Raw genomic sequence first — 20666 nt, forward strand, 5'->3', positions numbered from 1 at the left:
AATTCCTGGGCTCACATGATCCTACTGCCTCAACCTACCAAGTAGCTGGTTCTACAGGCACCTTCCACCGTGCCTGGCTAATTTTTAAATTTTTTGTAGAGACAGGGTCTTGCCATCTTACCCAGGCTGATCTTGAACTCCTGGGCTCAAGTGATCCTCCCTTCTCGGCTTCCCAAAATGTTGGATTACAGGTGTGAGCCACCACACCCAGCCCAGTAGTGTACTTTAAAGTCATGTAGTGTGGTGCTTCTAGCTTTGTTCTTTTTGCTTAGGATTACTTTGGCTATTTGGGCTCTTTTTTGTGTTCCATATGAATCTTAGGATTTTTTTTCTATCTCTGTGAAAAAATGACATTGGTATTTTGATAGGGATTGCACTGAATCTCTAGATTGCTTTGAGTAGTAAAAGTATTTTTTAAATGTAAAACATAAAATGAGTGGTTATCATTACTATATGTATTCCTTAATTTTAGAAGGAGTTCCCTTGATTTGCAATACCAATCAGCACTTTACTTGTGAATGTTTAATATTCATTTTGTAAACTTCTAAATTTCAGGTCCTCTATTCCAGCCTGAATTCACTTGCTGACAGGATTAACCTCATTTCTTTCTAACCTTTGAAAAAATATGATAAACTTAATAAAGCGTAGTCGTTCAGTCTTTGTATATTTAGACATCATGGGAGTCAGGCTACTCATCTAACATCTACAAACTTCAGTTTCTTCATCTTAAAAATTGGGGTTTGGACTAGTTCAGCAATGGCAGTAGGTGATTTCTGTGCCCAAACAAGAAACTGGCAATTAATTATGAGACTTAGTCCAGCTAGATGCAGCCTTTTCTATGTATATATCTAGGCAGCCACTTAATCTGATTTATCTAAGAAATGAAACGTATTTTCTATCTTTGGACCAAGTAATCTTTTTTAAAAAAATTCTAAATGTACAACTGTGTGTCTGGGGGCCTTTTGAAGCTTAATGCTTATGGCTGCCACCATGTAAACTCAGAATGACTTCTAACTTTCTAACTCTCTATCACTAGCCTTGGAGATATCTACTTCATTGGGCTTGATCATCTAGAGTCGAACTCCTTATCTTCCACCACTCCTCCCTCTCCACCCCAAGCAAACCTACATTTCTAACTTGCTTTCTATTGATGCTGTTATCTTCTACCAATTACTCAGTAATAAAATATCAAAGAAATACATAGAAATTCTAGGTTGTAAAGGAGTTTTAAGGGCCCAATTAATTACCAGTGGACACATTTTCAATTTAGACCTTACTTGTTTTTTATAGTATTTTAGAATGTTGACCACTCATTCCTTTTCACACTCTTTCGGCCTTCTTCTTTTGTTACTCAAAAAAGTTAGCTGTGTTTCTTTCAGAGCAAAAAGAGAAGAATTAGGCATTGAAGGTGCTAGAGAAAAAGAATCAATACAGATGGCTGAAATTTCAAGATCATCTTGAGGGTTGAGGTGATTATTAGAGCAAAGTCCTGAGGGACCTTCATGCTTAAGACTTGAGTCATCCATTGAACATTGTTCTTTTTTCATCTTCAGATACTCAATTATTGAATATTCTAAGCATGCCCCCTCATCAGAACTTTGCACTTGCTGTTTTTTCTGCTACAGTGACCTTCCCCAAATTATTTGCGTAGCTTGCAATCTTACCTCTTTTAGGTGTCTACCCACATGTCACTTTAGAGAGACTTTTCAGGCCACCCTATCTAAAATAGTCCTCTCCACCTTGGATACTCTCTAGTTCTTTATTTTTCTTCATTACACTTAACTACATATTTTCATTTTATAATTTAGTTTTACGTACTTATTTGCTTGTTTATGAATTCAGGGATTTGTCTCTTCTCCCTACCGTGTCCTCTGGACCTAAAACAATGCCTGGCTTTTAGTACGCACTCAGTATACATCTGCTGAATGAATAACACATGTTAAAAAATACTGATCTATTAAATTAAGTCCATGCTCCTCAACTTGATCTTCAAGGTCTTGCACAGTAAGACTGTAGTTCAGTTTTTCAGTCCTTCATTGGAAAATAGAGCAGAAAGGAAGTTGGGAATAGATTTTGGAGTACCTTGAATATAGACTTAGAAATTGTAGGGCCGGAGCTATGGCTTTATCAGGATCAGTGGAGCTACAGATCCTCCATGAAGTATGTGTTCTGTCCAAATCCATGAATGTGCCTCTGAGGATCAAGGAATGCAGTTACCCTAAGAGTTCCGAGAAGAGTCCTATTACAGTAACTAGCTTTTAATAATATAAAGCTAAACCAAAGCTTATCTCAGATGTGATACAAGAGAAGATTCTGAAGCCTAAAGGACTCCTTCAAATCTGTATGTTGTCCTGGGAGATGTGTATCACTGTTCTGTATAGAAATATTCAGCATCAGTTTTCTGCCAAATTATTTAAAAGTAAACTTCAGTCCTTCACCTTATAAGTCCTAGTCTTCTTTTCCACACTTACATCTTAATATTTATCAACATGTAATCAATAGCCTAACCAAACAAACTATGTTTTTATTCTGTGAGCATCTTTTTTCATGCCTCTGTATTTTTTTCTCATACTATCCCTCAATGTAGAGTTTCTTCTATTTGGAATAAGTCTATGAGAACTCGACCTCCATCTGCTAAAAATACCTTTATTCCCATTACAAATGTGAAGGTTGTCTCCCTCTTTGATTTCTTGTTTTGGTCCTTGGCATGTCTTATCTATCTATCTATCTATCTATCTATCTATCTATCTATCTATCTATAATTGTCTTTTGTATAGTTGTATAATAGAGAAACTTCCTCTCAATTATAAATCACCGTAACACTTAATACAATTCATTTTCCACAGGTATTCAGTTCTGTAGAATTGAATCAAGTCCCTGAACAAAGACTTTAAGGTCTTCCAAAGAAAGTGATAATTTAATGGAAGAGTATTCTATCATTTTATTATAGAATGACTTTTGCAACGGCTTTTTTGCAGCTAATTATTGAATGAACACTGAGAAGTTTCAAATTTACATGAATATTTTCAGTAGTATTTTCTCTTACCTTTTCTGTGCTCCTGCCATCTCCCAGTAATTCCTGGCAAGCAGTTGCATAGCAGGTACAATGCAGTCAGCACTCATTTTCTTTCTTTCTTTCTTTTTTTTTTTTTTCATTCCAGCTAAACTTTATTTCTTTTTTTTTTTTCTTCAATTTTTATTTTAAGTTCAGGGGCACATGTGCAGGATGTGCAGGTTTGTTGCACAGGTAAACATGTGACATGGTGGTTTGCTGCACAGATCATCCCATCACTTAGGTATTAAGCCCAGCATCCATTAGCTATTCCTCCTGATGCACTGCCTCCCCCAGGCCTCCTGATAGGCCCCAGTGTGTGTTGTTCCTCACCATGTGTCCATGTGTTCTCATCATTCAGCTCCCACTTATAAGTGAGAAAATGCTGTGTTTGGTTTTCTGCTCCTGCATTGGTATCATTTTCTAATAACATGAAAAGAGCACCATCTTAAAATATTAAACTTAAGGAGACTGTTTAGAGAAACAAATCCAGCCACTTTTGATTTAGAGTTGATTAAGAACAAATCCTGGCTGGCTGCTGAGTAAACTATAAAGTGAACGAAATACCCAAATAACACACCTATATTATAACCACCTCGACCACTGAGTTAGCTATTTTTGTGCTCATTTGACTTATTATTTGTCATTAAATCTTAAAAACATGGGCTGATTCTCCCATGCAGAGAGGTTGAGCCATATACCCAGCTGTAGTATTTTCTGTTGTCAGGCATAAAATCAAGAAGAAGGAGTTTGTCTACTAAAGAAGGGCACAGCATTTTCATCTGTGAGGACACATAACAGTAAAAAAAAAAAAAAAAAAAAAAAAAAAAAAAAAAAAAAAAGGGAACATTTCAAATTAACAACAGGATATTTTTTTCACCTCTAGGGACCAAGAGGACCAGATGGTCTCTTAGGGGAACAAGGTATACAAGGTGCCAAGGTAATCATTGATTTTTCTCATTTCATATACAGTTAAATTTTATTGAGCCCGTATGTCCTACTGGTCTAAAAAACAACATATTTCCTTACAAAAATATGGTTCTAAATTTTCTCTTTGTCTAAGTATGAAACACATAAAAGTTTTTACTACAGACACAGAGATGTTTACTTTTCAATATTGAACTGTATACTTACTATCTTTTTGTATGTGAATATATGCTAGCATATATAAGACGATAATTCACATTCTTACTAACTCACCTGGCTTTGATGCTTTGTTAGGGTGAAAAAGGAGATCAAGGAAAAAGAGGGCCTCATGGTCTTATTGTAAGTAATAAAACATTTCACATTAAAGATGAACATTTTAAGTCTTTTTCGTTTCTCTTAGTATGATTAATCTTTTTGGAGGGGCCTACTTGACTCAAGCATTTTCTTTCTCGTGTAGGGGAAGACTGGAAACCCTGGAGAAAGAGGAGTTCAAGGGAAACCAGTAAGTAATAAAAAAAAAAAATCAGGCGATGAACAATTTTTATCTGCTATTTTTTGAGGAGAGGGGCTGCTCAAACAATGTTTGGGGGATTTTTTTGACACATAAAAATTACATATATTTGCAGTATACAATGTGATATCTTGATATATGTATAAATTATGAACTGATTACCCTTATCTGCTTTATTCTCTGATACAACTATTGTTTAGTATTCAGTACGTTGGACTAAAAGAATGTAAGTTCTTTTTCTCCTTTAATCATTGGGTCATTGTTTTATTTGAGCAAGTTGCTTACCCATTCTGGGCCTGGGTTGTACCTATCCGTAACTGGTGGTTATAACTGATACTTTTACTTCACTCTATGATAAATAGAGTGAAGATAAATTAGTTTTACTGTAAAACCCATTTCAAAATAAAATGGCATGATATATAAATATAATGAGACGTTAATAAAGCTAACATAATAAGTAACTTTTTTGGGGCCTCTTGCCTAGTTTTCTTTTAACTCAACTTGAATTCCTTTTAGGCCTTTGGAGTGTAGAGCTGTGTGTGTCATCATGCCTTCCCATGGCACTTCTTAGGAGTTGTTAATATTTTATAATACTAGTTATTTTCCTACCATCAAAAATCTTACCAGAATTATACATTTTTTTCCCTGAAAGGCAACAAGTTCTGTGGTTATCGTCACTAAGTAAGAGGAAAAAAAAAAGTTAAATAAAGATTTACCCACACATGCATACTTACACATAGACACATAAGATAGTACATGTATATGAGCACATAAGCTTAGGTATATGAATATTTTTACTTTCATTCAGAATTTTAATTTTTAATGATGACATTTTGATTTGTTATATACACATATATATAATATAAAGTTATAAAAATAGATAATATAAATATATTGCAGCTCAGGAGACAGAAAAGGATAGAATAAAAATGTTTTAGCTGCTATACTATTAATAATTGTTTACATAGTAAATGTCACTGCATTTGCTTGTTCCTTTTTGAAATCTGCTGCCCCCTGCCCGCTGTTTCCCACAATAACATTGTGTTTAACAGTGATCCAACCTAAAATACCAGAGACCTAAGACAGAAAATAAATGACTGTGTCTGGGAAAGAACTTGTGTGTGGCATTGTATTATCGATTAACGTTATCCTCAAAGAATGTTACTTGAGTTTTAATATTCATCATCTGAGTTTCTATTATATCGATATAAATGGTGTTTGCATACATTATGACTACTTTGCTGTACTTTATACAGTGCCCATACGTTGCAGTGAGTGGAAAAGTTCGGAGCTCAAGTTCATTCCTCTCATTTAAAAAAAAATGAGGCCCAGATAAATAAAATTACTTATTCATTTTGTATTCATTGATGTACTGAAAATGAAGGTAAAATTATGGGTCATTCATTTTTGACCTTCCCTAGAATTTTACCTTCATTTTTAGCCCATCAATGTATGCTTGTATAAATGTAATATTTCATGTTTGACTTTCTCAATTAAATAAAAGATACTAGAGTCATTTTGTAACCTTACCCTGGTTTGAAACCTTACCCTGGCAAATGTGTCACGTAGACTCCTGGAAGAATTAAGTTTCCTTAGTGCATGACAAAGTTGGACATAAATATGAATTTATAATAGTTATTGAGGTTTATTTGGCTCTATACCTACATTGTCTCCTTCTCCTTGATTGAATTGAGATCTTGGAGAAGCTGGGAACAATCAACTGAAAAAAGCCAAACAAGCCCCAAAGATTCATTTGATCCTTCAGCACAGTCTTAGTGTCTCTAGTCATTTATGCACTATCAACAAACAGTGCCCTATCTACAAACAGGCAGTGCTGTATATTAGAAAACTAAATTTGAGGTCAGATTGACTTTTGGTCTAGTGTATGCTCCTAAAAACCATATAACCGTGTTTAAATTGGTTAGGGCTAGGCGTGATGGCTCATGCCTGTAATCACAGCACTTTCAGTGGCAGAGGAAGAAAGGTCTCTTGAGCCCGGGAGTTCGAGACCAGCTAGGGCAATGTAGTGAGACCCCTATCTCTAAAAATACATATTCTTTATTTTTAAAATGAATTTTAAAAAATGGTTAGGATGAGAGCTCTAAGACCCTCTCCGTCTCTAAGTTTTCATAATTTTAAGCCAGGAATTAAATGAAAACTGGCAACACATAGTGCTCTGGTAATCCAGATAACTAGTAAAAGTGTATTTGTCTGTGGACCAACACTGTTTCCTATACAATACTTGCCTCCCATACATCTGACTCAAAAGAAAATCAGGAAAAAAGACCACAATCCACTGTGTTAATAAGGTGTTAAGGCCTGGATCACTATTTTAGGTTCTCTAAATAATATAAAAACTATCATAACTCATACATTACTGAGTATTTTTTAAATCTAGATATTCTATCAGTTTGTGAGATAGGGGTGTAAAAATTCTCCAACTATAATTTTTGTGTTTCTCTATTTCTACCTTTGATTATTTCCAATTTTGCTTTACGTATTTTTAAATTCTATTGTACGTTTATTCACATTTGTAATTATTATGTCTTCCTCATCAGCTGATCCTTTTTTGTTGTTAAAAAATATTCTTCTTTATCTCTGGTAATGCTTTTTACTCTTGGTAATACTATTTGTTGTGAAGTATACTTCATCTGATATTAATACTAATATAAAGTTTCTCCAGCTTTCTTAGCTTGCTGCTTACATGGCATATCTTGTTACTTAATTTACTTTCAACCTATCTGTGTCTTGATATTTAAAGTGAATATCTTATCTTATAGTTAGACCTTGCGTTTTATTCATTCTGACAATTTCTGCCTTTTAATTTGAGCATGTGTTCAATTTCAATTTAATATAATTATTGATACGTAATTGATATGGTTAGATTTGGGTCTCCCATTTAATGATCTGTTTTTGTTTGTTTCCTTTTTGTTGTTATTTTTCAATGTCTTCTGTTGGCATTGAATAATTTTGAGAATTCTATTTTAATCTGTCTGTTGGATTTTTAGCTCTATTTCTTCTCATTATAATTTTCCATGGTTATTCTAGGTCAAAGGTCAGCAAACTTCTTCTGTGAAGTGCTACAAAATAAGTGTTTTATGTAAATACTTAACACAAGTGTAAGAAACTTGCCAACAATATAGGTCCATTTACTAATACTTTTTTATGCTATAATCGTTTTATGTATTACATCTACATATATTTTAAACTACACATTTGCAAAGTTATAATTTTTGCTTTAATATAAATAAAATGTTTTCATAATGTAAATGAAATACATACTTTAGAGATGTTTAATGGGAAATAATGTTTATCATTTACCCACATATTTGCCTTTTCTGATGCTGTTCATTACTTTCTGAAGATTTGTGTTTCCAAATGATGTCATTTCCCTGTAACCTATAGAACATCCTTTATATTTCTTGTAGTAAAGTCTGCTAGTACATATTTCTCTTAGGTTTTGTTTATGAAATGTCTTTATTTCTCCTTTACTTTTGAAGTACAGTTTCACCGGATATCAGATTTTAGGTTGACAGAGTCTTTTGGGGGATTCTTTTGTTTTTATTCAACTCTGTAAGGATAACTTGCCATTTTCTTTTGGCCGTCGGTATTTCTGATAAGTAGTCCACAGTTTTTATATATATATATAATTTTATATATATATATAATTATTCCCTTGCATATAATGTATCATTATATTTTATTGGAATCAATCATATTGGAAGTCATATATTGGCTTTGCCACTTACTAGAAGTCTTGACTTTGTACAAATTACTTAACTTCTCTGGGCTTCAGTTTCCCCATTTTTGATATAGGAAATCTTTTATAGTTATAACAAATGTTATTTATTATGTTCCTGGAACAGGCTCTAATAAATAACAACGAAAATAACCATTGTTATCCTCATGGTCATCATTATCATAGTTACTGGGTTGAAGTAATGGAGAAGGGAGTTCTAAAAAGCCTTAAAGATAATTTTTATTTTATTCCAGCTTGTGCTTTTCCGCTTTTTCCCCAATAAAAACAGAGTCCACTTAAATTATTTCGTGGCTTTGCAAAAGAGCTTTTATGCAGTATCAACAGCATTAAAAGTACATGATAAGCTTGATATTATGTCTATACATACTTTACAAAGAAAATTGGGCAGATATTATTTAAAGTTCTGAAGTTTTCTGTATATTTCAGTTGTTCTACTAGGCACAGAGAGATTCCTTATAATGATCCTATCTCTTAATTAAGGAGCCTGGAGTAAATAGGTACCATATCATTTACATGACTGAAACAGAGCTTCAACTAGATGGGAGTCCATAATTTTACATAGTTCCCTTTCCCTAGCCAGAGAAACTGAACATAGCATTAAAGATTATAACTTAGAAGACAGTGTGTTGCTAAGAACTTTGAATATCTTTACTTCTAATTTAATGTCATATTTTTATACCTTTTAGTTTTTTAAGGTAAAATGGTATTTGTGATTAGCTGTATAGTTATCAACTTTCCCAAGGTCAATAATGCAGAAGATGCAACTTACGGCTGGGCGCAGTGGCTCACGCCTGTAATCCCAGCACTTTGGGAGGCCAGGCGGGCGGATCACGAGGTCAGGAGATCGAAATCATCCTGGCTAACACGGTGAAACCCCATCTCTACTAAAAATACAAAATTAAAAAGTTAGCCAGGCGTGGTGGCGGGCGCCTGTAGTCCCAGCTACTCGGGAGGCTGAGGCAGGAGAATGGCGTGAACCCGGGATGGGGAGCTTGCAGTGAGCCGAGATCACGCCACTGCACTCCAGCATGGGCAACAGAGTGAGACTCCATCTCAAAAAAAATAAATAAATAAATAAATAAAATAAAGCAAAAAAAGAAGATGCAACTTACAAATGGGTCAAGATGTTAGGTATTGTCAGTGGTCATCAGTGCCTCGCACACAGTAAATGCTCAATAAATCTTTGACTGAGTCAGAGAAGACTCAGAATTTGGTTTAGTGTTCTATCTACTTCATATCTGAAACACTCTTTTATGGTACTACAAAGAGTGTAAAGATGGGGAAAAAAGGAAGTTACAGGTTCAGTATGGTTATTTCCAGTTATCTAGGTTCTGAGTCTCCTGTGCCTTGCCAGGGTTTAAAGACATAAATCATACTTATTAACACATCACAAGGACATTATTATTTTTTGAAAAAGGAAACTTTATATGGACATTAAAACTGTAAAGAAATTCAGATTTAAAATAATTTTGGGTAATTATTTGTCACAGTATAGGAGTGAGGATTAAATAAAAATAGGGGTAGATACAAAGAACTCCTACAACTCAAGAATAAAAAAAACAACCTGATGGAAAAATGAGCAAAGGACTTGAACAGGCATTTCTCCAAAGAAGGTATACAGATGGCCAGTAAGCACATGAAAAGATGCTCAACATCACTCGTCATTAGGGAAATGAAAATCAAACCACCATGGGATACTATTTCACAAACATTATAATGCTGTTATAAAAAAGAAAAAGAAAATATGTGTGGCCAAGGATGTGGAGGAATTGGAACCCTTGTTCATTACTGGTACAAATATAAAATAGGGGGACTGCTGTGGAAAACAGTTTGGTGGTTTGTCAAGAAGTTAAACAGAGAATTACCATATGATCTATCAGTTCCACTTCTAGGTAGATACCCAAATAATTGAAAAAAGGGACTCATGCAGATACTCGTATACCCATATTCATAGCCACATTATTCACAATAGCCAAAAGTTGAAAGTAATCCATGTTCTTTGATAGACTAATAGATAAACAAAATGTGGGATATGCATACAGTGGACCCAACCTTAAAAAGCAGAACGTTTTCACGCATGCTACAACAGGGATGAATCTTAAAGACATTATGCTAGGTAAAATAAGCCGGTCACAGAAAGGCAGATATTGTATGATTTCACTGATATGAGGTACTTAGGGTATTCGAATTCATAGAGACAGAAAATAGAATGGTGGTTGCCAGGGAATAGAAAAAAGGGGTGATGGGGAGTTAGTATTTAATGGGTACAGAGTTTCAGTTTGGGAAGATGAAAAAGTTCTGGTGATGGTTACACAACAATGTGAATGTACTTAATGCCACGTAACTACATTTAAAAATGGTTAAAATAGTAAATTCACCACAAAAGAAAAAATAAATAAATAAATAGCAGTAGACAGAAAAGTTGGGTGGAAGGATCTATAGGAAAGCTAAGGTAAGGAAACTGTGTAAAACATCTTCACACAACACTTTTCCTACAAGTATTGCCTTTATTTGTCCAGGGTTTACAGGGATTGCCTGGAAGCACAGGTGACAGAGGACTTCCAGGAGAGCCAGTAAGTTTATATTTATACTTTTCTAATTGTGTTTTTCTCATAATGTACATTTACGTTTCTATTATTCCTCTGCTGTGCTGTGACTGGTATGTTTTAGAAAGCAGCATTTATCATAGACACCACAGACAAATCACATAGAATAAAAAGTAATAGTTTATCGTGCCTTTCTGGTTTCATATAGTCAAATATGGTGCTGTTTTTCTGGAGCTGTTAAATCTGAGCATATTTCTGTTTTCAACAAAGAAAACTCTGTTTTATTGAATCTCAGAAATTCTCTTTCTGAATGGCTTGCTGTTCTTATAATATTACATTGCCACACACGCACAATCACACTTATGAGGCAATTTCTATAATTAGAAGACCATATAGAGAGAAGCCAAACATTTTGATGGGCCAAAATGTGCAAACATGACAGAAATGCAGTTACATCAACAGTACAAAAACTTGCATCAATACAAAAACTTATGAAATCGTTATGAAACAGTTTCAGAGTTTCCATGGAAGGTAAGTTGTGAAAAGGAAAGACCTGTCACACCTACTTTCTTACAATTTATTCTTTTTTGCCAATGAAGTCATTCTTCTGGTTAATGGTGTCAGATGTAATGTGCTATAATGTGCTTCTAAGATGTACAATACAATATAGTCTTTCAAACAACTGCATTGATTTTATCATCAGTTGACACAAAGATTTACAAGTGGCTTTTGTATAATTCATTTAGTTAGTGGCAAATGGAAAATTCTAACAGTCAAAGAACTATTCTTACCATAACCTTTTCCTCATTTATATATTTAACCTATGATATAAGCTCTCAAAACAATAAGTAAAGATTTGACAGTATATATAATTCTTTCCAAATAAAGAATTTTAGATATGTTGTTGATTTTTTAAGCTAAATCCTTCTTGGTTTTCTCCCTATTATGTATATCTTAACATGTCATTTCAATTCTGATATTTATCTGACCTAAAATAATGCAACTCTCTTTAGCATTATTTACTTAAGTATATCCCCTAAAAAGTCTGTAACCTGCTTGAAATCAGAGACCATTTATTTTATCTTTGTAATCCCCTTTCCTGGTATAATGTCTGGTATATATAAGTAAGTGCCAGATGGGGTTAGAAAGGAGGCAGGTGGCAAAACACGCATAGCTTTATGAGGGCTATTGCCAACATTTTTAATTTTTATCCTTAGAACAAAGGATGTTATTAAAGGTCTAGGACTAGCTTTATTATCAGATTGTTTAGTTTATTATCTGATATCTATTTTATAAATATCAGTCAAATCACAAAATGGAAGGAGCCAAGAATGGCTGGCTGTTGCAATAATACAGATAAAAATCAGCAGCACCTTTTTTATGAGCAGAGAGATGAAGTGGACAGAATGATTCAAAAGGGGATAAAATCAATAGGTAATAAAGACTCTGTATGTGAAGTATAATTCTTAAATTTCTGGCTTAGTGTATTAAAGAGTTGATGATAATATTCACTGAAACAAAAAAAAAACACAGAAAAGTAGGTTTGAGAATGGAAGATTATAAATTCAGTTTAACTGTTGAATTTGAGGTGTCTTTGAGAAACATGAAGTTGGCAGTTGGATTCAGAGTAGAGGAATGCACTGAAGTTAAAAAATATTGGATTCATTGCCTACAGAAAGAGTATAGAGGTGAGAAAAGAAAAAGATCTAAGGCTGAGGCTTAAAGAGCTACAACATTTGCAAAACGCTGGCAGAAAAGGTTGAAACTGCACAAGAAACTGAGAGAGTAAGAGGAAAATCAGATATGTAAGTTAGGAGTTTCAGCTATAACCATAACCCATCTTAAAATCTTCATGATAATATTAGATTCCCTTAGAAGTATGTAGGCATAAAGTAGGATAGGTAAACCACAGCCCTCAGTCCAGTTATGCTTCTGTAAATCAAATTTTATTGAAACACAGCCACAACAATTCCCTTATGTATGTATGGCTGCTTTCATACTATGACAGCAAAATTTAAAAGTTTTGACAGAGACCACATGACCCACAAGCCTAAAATACTTACTGTCTTGCCCTTGAAAAAAAAGAAATTTGCTGACCTCTGATGTAGATTTTAATCACATATGTACAGAAAGAAAATGTCTAATCAACTCAAACCTTGTAACAAATAATGTCCCTTGGTTTGTGTAGTGTACAACCTGCACAATCACCCTCAATAAGAGGAGAATGGTGACATTTGTTCATTCTCTCTTTTATCATTTTGTTCATTTATTCTTCCATTTCAGAAGACAAGTTGAAAAAAAAATCTCCTGACCTAAATAAATATAGTTAATATCTCTTAATTATTGAAAACTGCCTTTAAAGAGGGAACAAGGGGAATGCTATACTCTAAAATTTAAACTCTTCATAAGCTTCCTTTATAATATCCCCTGTAAATTTTAAAATATTATTTTCTAGCTACTTTTTCTTAGATACCAGAAGTCATTTCCACTTACCTCAAAAAATAGTTAATAGGATTCTCAAGTTAACTAAAAGTGTATAATAAAACTTCACTCAGTTCCTCATTAGAGTGGCAACAGTCTTGGAAACAAAAGATAAGAGTACCCTATATCAGCATCTCAGTCAGACAAAGAGAGCAGCCAAAATAAAGCGGCAGATGAATTTCACTTACAAATATAATTGTAAAAATCTGAACGAAAAATTAAGTAAAATTTAACCATGTATATAAAGAATTATCCACCTCAGTGAAGTAAAAGGAAGAATTACAATCAAGGAAAAGTTAGTTGTTATTAAGAAATCTATTAATATATCACAGATATAATGAAAAATACAAAAACAAGTAATCTAAAATTTAGCAATTTTTTTTTTATTTTTATTTTTATTTTTTTTTCTTTTTAGATGGAGTCTCACTCTGTCACTCAGGCTAGAGTGCAGTGGCGCAATCTTGGCTCACTGCAACCTCTGCCTCCCAGGTTCCATCGATTCTCTTGCCTCAGCCTCCTGAGTAGCTGGGACTACAAGTGCCTGCCACCACGCCCCACTAATTTTTCGTATTTTTAGTAGAGATGGGGTTTCACCGTGTTAGCCAGGATAGTCTTGATCTCCTGACCTTGTGATCCGCCCACCTCTGCCTCCCAAAGTGCTGGCATTACAGGTGTGAGCCACTGCATCCAGCCAGCCATTTTTGATTCTTTAAAAATCATTGCATGGGGGCCAAGCACAGTGGCTCATGCCTGTAATCCCAGCACTTTGGGAGGTCGAGGTGGATGGATCACTTGAGGTCAGGAGTTCAAGATCAGCCTGGCCAATATAGTGAAACCCCACCTCTACTAAAAATACAAAAGATTAGCCAGACATGGTGGTACACACCTGTAGTCCCAGCTACTTGAGAGGCTGAGGCAGAATTGCTTTAACCCAGGAGGCAAAGGCTGCAGTGAGCCAAGATCACACCACTGCACTCCAACCTGGGTGACAGAGTGTGACTCTATCTCAAAAAAAAAAAAAAAATTATTGTGTGTGGAGCACAATTTGGCTTCTAGCTGAATCTCCCAGTCTCCCCCCCAAAAAAGATTTAAAAATCATAGTGTGAAAGTTGTCAGAATCAAAATGGAGTCACTGATGTTAAGAAAATAAAAGAAAAATCTGACAAATAGAGGTGAAGGCCATAAAGACAGAGTTCTCATTCTTAGATGCCTGATAGCACAAACGATCACAAAAAATTGCAAAAATCACAACCTTGCCCAAAGAACATTTGCATCCATATACAAAAAATATTTCTGAAAAGACATCTGCCCAGCAACGGCCTGTCCAGCCCTGGACTGGTATCACCATTGTTGTTGATATTTATAGCCAAGGATAATCATTTCAAAACAATTATATAATCCTCATTTTTCCTTTACAAACTATTCCCTTTCTTTATCTCCCTGAATATGTGCATAGCTTACTACGACATGCATGTTCCCATTACAATGCTCTATTCCAAAATAAATACCTTATTTCTTTTAGAGAGCCTCTTTCTTTTTGTTATTTAGGTTGACAATAGTAAAGTGTTTTCTGGGTTGGGCACAGTGGCGCACACCTGTAAACCCACCACTTTGGGAGGCCAAAGCAAATGGATCACTTGAGGTCAGGAGTTTGAGACCAGCCTGGCCAACATGGTAAAACCCCGTTTCTACTAAAAAAAAAAAAAAAAAAAAAAAAATCAGCCAGGCATGGTGGTGGGTGCCAGTAATCCCAGCTACTCAGGAAGCTGAGGTAGGAGAATTACTTGAACCTGGGAGGCGGAGGGTGCAGTGAGCCTAGATCGTGCCACTGCACTCCAGCCTGGGTGACAGAGCAAGACTCTGCCTCTAAATTAATTAATTAATTAATTAATGTGTTTTCTGGTCTGAAATGTAAGGAACTTGGAAGTCATCAAAACATCCTCAAAACAAGAAAAAAGATGGACACACTGAAAGTCAACAACTCTTCTTAGATCTGTCAGAGACTTAAGGTCACAAGACAAAGTACTGCCCCCAAAATGGAGAGACAGACAGGCAAATACATAGCCCACATCTGGACAGTAGGGACACTTTAAACCATAATTAGCAAATTACTGGAGACTCAGTGTAGACCAGCTTGAGTGTTAAAAAAACTCAGAGAGGGCCTAGTCTTTGGGAGGCCCCTACGTGTTCCTGAGTTTTACGTCCTTCCGGAGCCCTAACAAGTTCTCACTTTCAAACAGAGAAGAATTCCCTCCTGCTTCCAGCAGAGGGAGAGGGATAGTAACCATTTTGAAACACACCTAGCTACAACCAGTAAACACAGCCTAACCCACAGCCAGATAATATAAAATATCACATTAAAGGCCTATTCACCTTGGTTTCATTTACATTTATATCATGTCTGGCTTTCAAAAAAAATTATAAGGCAAGATAAAAGGCAGAAACAGTCTACAGAGACAAATAAGCAGAAACAGACTCAGGGATAGCAGACATTTTGGAATTATGAAGCTGGGAATTTCAAAGTAAAAGAGAAATAAAGTCTTTCTCAAACAAAAATTTAAGGAATTTGTCACTAGTAGACCAGCAAGTAATGTTAAAAGAAGTTCTTCAGAGAGAAGAAAAGTGACATAGGTAAGAAACTCATCTAGGTAAGAAGAGTGTTAGAGAAGGAATAAATGAAAGTAAAATAAAATATTTTTATAATTTTAATTGATCTAACAGACAATTTGTACAAAATAATAATAGCAACAGTATTTGGTATTATATCTCATGGATAAGTCAAATGTTATAAGGAAGAAGAGGGAGGAATTGTTATAAAGTACTGGCACTACTCATGAAGTGGTATAGTGTTATATGAAAATGGACTAGATCAATGGCCATAGCACCCTGAATGTTCTTAATCTCATCTGATCTTGGATGCTAAACGGGGTCAGGACTGGTAAGTACTGGGATTGGAGATGGCCTAGGAATACCAGGTGCTGTAGGGTCTTTTTAAAAAGAAAGAAAATGGCCTTAGGTTAATTGCAAATATGTATTGCAAACTCTAGAGTGTCCACTTTAAAAAGTTTTAAAAGTAGTATAATTTGTATGCTAACCCAGGAAAGAAAATGAAATCATATAAAATGCTTAATTAAAATGAGAGGCCAGAGTGGGCATGGTGGCTCATGCCTTTAATCCTAGCACTTTAGGATGCCAAGGCAGGTAGATTGCTTATGGTCAGGAGTTTGAGACAAACCTGGACAACATGGTAAAACCCCGTCTCTACCAAAACAATGCAAAAATTAGCTGGACATGGTAGGACGTGCCTGTAGTCCCAGCTACTCAGGAGGCTGAAGTGGGAGAATCACTTGAATCCGGGAGGCAGAGTTTGCAGTGCACCAAGATCATGCCACTACACTCCAGCCTGGGTGACAGAGTGAGACTCCATCTCAAAAATGAAATAAACATAAAAATAAAAAATAAAGTGAGAAGCCAAAAAAATAAAAAAGAAGAAGACCAAAGAAGAAGAAGCAATAAAGAACAAAGACAACAAATGAAAACTAACAACTATGGTATATACTAGCTCAATGATATCATAGTCACTTAAATGTCAATGGTCTAAGTATACCACTTAGGAGATTGCCAAAGTGAATATGAAAGCAAGACCCAATTGTATGTTGTCTTCAGGAAATCCGTTTGAAATATGAAGGAAAGTATATCATGCTAACGTTCATCAAAGGAAAGCTGGAAATGTTTATATGTCAGAGAAAGCAGTCTTCAGAACAAGAAAAATTATCAGGGTAAAGAGAGACACGGCACAATGATAGCAGGGTCATTTCTCCAAGATGGCATAACAATACTTAATTCACCTGACAATGGAGCATCAAAATACGTGAAGCAAATGCTGAGATGATTTTCAAGGAAAAATAGATGACTCTATTATTATAGTTGGAGACAATAACACCCCTCTATCAGTAATTGAGAGACCCAGCAGACAGAAAATTAGTCAACAGAGAGTACTGTAAGTCAACTAGGTTTAATTTACATTTATAAAATATGTTATCGAACAACAGTAGAATACACACTCTTCACAAACTGACATGGAACATTCACCAAGAGAGACCAAATTCTGGGCCATAAAACACCTTAACAAATTTAAAAGACTAGACATCATACAACGTTTGCTCTCAAACTACGGTAACAGAAAATGACTGGAGATTTCCAAAATATTTGGAGATTAAATAATACACTTTTAATAACTTACTGATCAAAAAAGGAGTTTCAGGAATAATTTTAAAATATTTTGAACTAAATGAAAATATAGTTTGTCAAAATGCTTGAGATGCAGTGCCTAGAGGGAAATTTATAGCACTGAATCAAAATAAGAGGAAAGAAGAAATACTTAAGATTAGTAATCTAAGCTTCCATCCTAGGAAACTATAAAAGAAAAGCAAATTAAATACAAAGTAAGCAGAAGAAAATAAGTAATGAAAATCAGCAGAAATCAGTGAAATTGAAAACAGGAAAACAATAGAGAACATCAGTGCGACCAAAATTAATCAACCTCAGGCCAGGCTAACCAAGGGGAAAAAAAGAGAAAATACAAATTACTAATATCAGAATATCAATATCACTACTGATATCATTAGCATTAAAATGATAATAAATGGATATTATGAGCAATTCTATTTTCACAATTTTTTTTTCTTTTTTGAGACGGAGTCTCGCTCTGTCACCCAGGCTAGTGGTGTGATCTCAGCTCACTGCAACCTCTGCCTCCCAGGTTCAAGCGATTCTCCTGCCTCAGCCTCCTGAGTAGCTGGGATTACAGGTGCGTGCCACCATGCCTGGCTAACTTTTTTTATATTTTTAGTAGAAATGGGGTTTCACCAGGTTAGTCAGGCTGATCTCAAACTTCTGACCTTGTGATTGGCCTGCCTCAGCCTCCCAATATTTCCACAAATTTGATAACTTAAATGAAATAGACCAATTCCTTAAAAGACATATTTTACCAAAACTCACATAAACAGAAAAGGATAACCTGAATAGGTTTGATTTGACTTGATTTGATTTGATTTTATTTCCATCAATATCTTCATCAACGTGTATCGATGAAGAAACAGAATCAATCACTAATAACCCTCTGAAACAGAAAGCACTGGTCTCAGGTTATCTCATTGGTGAATTCAACTAAACATTTAAAGAACAAATGATACCAGTTATGTACAAGCTGTTCCAGAAAATAGAAACAACAGAATATTTCCTAATTATGTGAGGCCACATACGTGAGGCCATTACATGAGCATTACCCTAACAAAAAAAACCAGACAAACATATCACAAGAAAAGAAAACTATAGACCAATATTATTCATGAACATAGATGTAAAATCCTCAACAAAATATTAGCAAATTGAATCAAACAATGTATAAACAGAATTATGCATCATAAACAAGTGTAATTTTTTCCAGGTTTACAAGACTGGTTTAACAGTAGAATGTCAGTTAATGTAATCCACCACCTCAACAGGCTAAATAAGAAAATATGATATGAAAAGATGCAGGAAAATCATTTGAAAAAATCTAACAACCATTCATGATAAAAAAAAAAAAAAAAAACTCTCAAACCTGAAATAAAGGGGCACTTCCTCAGCTTTTTGAAAAACATATTTTTAAAAAAATCTTATAGCCAATATTATACTTACTGGTGAGAAAACTAGATACTTTTAAGAGCAAGGGAATAAGGAAAACATGTTCCTCCTTTGTTAAATTTTAACTCCTATTCAGCATTGTCCTGGAAGTCCTAGCTAGTGCAATAAGAAAAGAAAATAAAAAGTATACAAATTGGGAAAGAAGAAATAAAACTGTCTTCCTTTGTAGATGGCATGGCTGTCTGTGTGAAAAATCTTCAAGAACTTATTTTTTAAATTCCCTAAACTAATAAGCAGTTATAATGAGATTGTAGCATAACAGGGTATAAGTTAATATACAAAAATCAATTGCTTTTCTATATTACCAGCAATGAGTAATTGGAATTTAAAATGAAAAACACGATATCATTTACATTAGCACCAAAAAAGAGAGAAAGAAATAGGTATAAATCTAACAAAATATATGTAAGATCTGTATGAGGAAAACCTTGATCAAAGAAATTAAATGGAAGGATATTTCATGGTCATAGGTAGAAGGACTCAATATTGTTAAGATATTAGTTCTTCACAAATTTATCTATCAATTCAATGCAGTTCTAATCAAAATCCAAGCAAGTTACATTGTATATATTAACAGATTCTAAAGTTTCTATGGAAAGGCAAAAGACCCAGAATAGCCAATACAATATTGAAAAACAAAGTTGGAGAACTGACACTGACTTCAAGATTTACTGTAAAACTACAGTAATCAAGGCAGTGTAATATTGGCAAAAGAATAGACAAGTACAATTGACCCTTGAACAACATGGGTTTGAACTGCAAAGGTCCTCTTATTTGTGGATTTTCTTCCACTTCTGCTACCCCTGAGACAGCAAGAACAACCCCTCCTCTTCTTCCACCTCCTCAGCCTACTCAGCATGGAGACAATGAGGATGAAGATCTTGATGATGCTCTACTTCCACTTAAGAATACAGTATTCTTTATTCTAGCTTACTTTAAAACTACAGTATATAATATACATATAAAATATGTGTATATGTGTATATGTATAATACACATATAAAATATCTGTTAAACACCTGCTTATGTTATTAGCAAGGCATCCAGTCAATAGTAGGCTATAAATGGTTACATTTTTGGGGAGTTGAAAGTTGTACTCAGATTTTTAACTGTGCAGGAGGTTGGCACTGTAACCCTTATGTTGGTTTAAATTTCAACTGTAGTTCATTGGAACAGAATGGTGAACCCAGAAATAGAACACAGATACACTCTTTGTTCTACACAATATACACAGTATATAGTCACAAATAAAGTCAAGTAATCTGTGACAAAGGAGCAAAGACAATACAATGGATAGTCTTTTCAACAAATTATGCTGGAACAAATAGATACCCACATGCAAAACATGAATCTAGATGCAGATCTTATACCTCATACACACACACACACACACACACACACACCCTCAAAATGAATCATAGACTTACATGTAAAAAACAAAACCATAAAACTCCTAAAATATAAACATAGAAGAAAATCGATGTGACCTGAGGTTTCTTGGTGAGTTTTTATCTACATCCCCAAAAGCACAACCCATGAAAGAAAAAATTGATAAGTTGGACTTCATTAACATCTTTTTAAATCTGCCTTAAAAAAACACTGTTAAGAGAATGAAGAGACAGTCCACAGACTGGGAGAAAACATTTTCAAAACATATATCTGATAAAAGACTTGTATCTAAAATACAGAAAAAACATTTAA

At 34.6% G+C, this 20666-nt stretch overlaps 1 protein-coding gene across 5 annotated transcripts in view; it reads left to right on the plus strand.

Annotated features, from left to right (window-relative positions):
• The window catches only part of COL24A1 (collagen type XXIV alpha 1 chain), a 398071-nt gene that overhangs the window by 249626 nt on the left and 127779 nt on the right, over positions 1-20666 (plus strand). For all 5 annotated transcript variants that reach the window (XM_077987934.1, XM_001109249.5, XM_015144267.3 and 2 more), the window contains 4 exons: positions 3939-3992; positions 4274-4318; positions 4437-4481; positions 10770-10823. In XM_077987934.1, coding sequence (XP_077844060.1) covers positions 3939-3992; positions 4274-4318; positions 4437-4481; positions 10770-10823 — 198 coding nt within the window. The remainder of the gene's footprint in view (positions 1-3938; positions 3993-4273; positions 4319-4436; positions 4482-10769; positions 10824-20666) is intronic.

This window comes from Macaca mulatta, chromosome 1, assembly GCF_049350105.2.
Source record: "Macaca mulatta isolate MMU2019108-1 chromosome 1, T2T-MMU8v2.0, whole genome shotgun sequence".
In the NCBI taxonomy this organism is placed as follows: Eukaryota; Metazoa; Chordata; class Mammalia; order Primates; family Cercopithecidae; genus Macaca; species Macaca mulatta.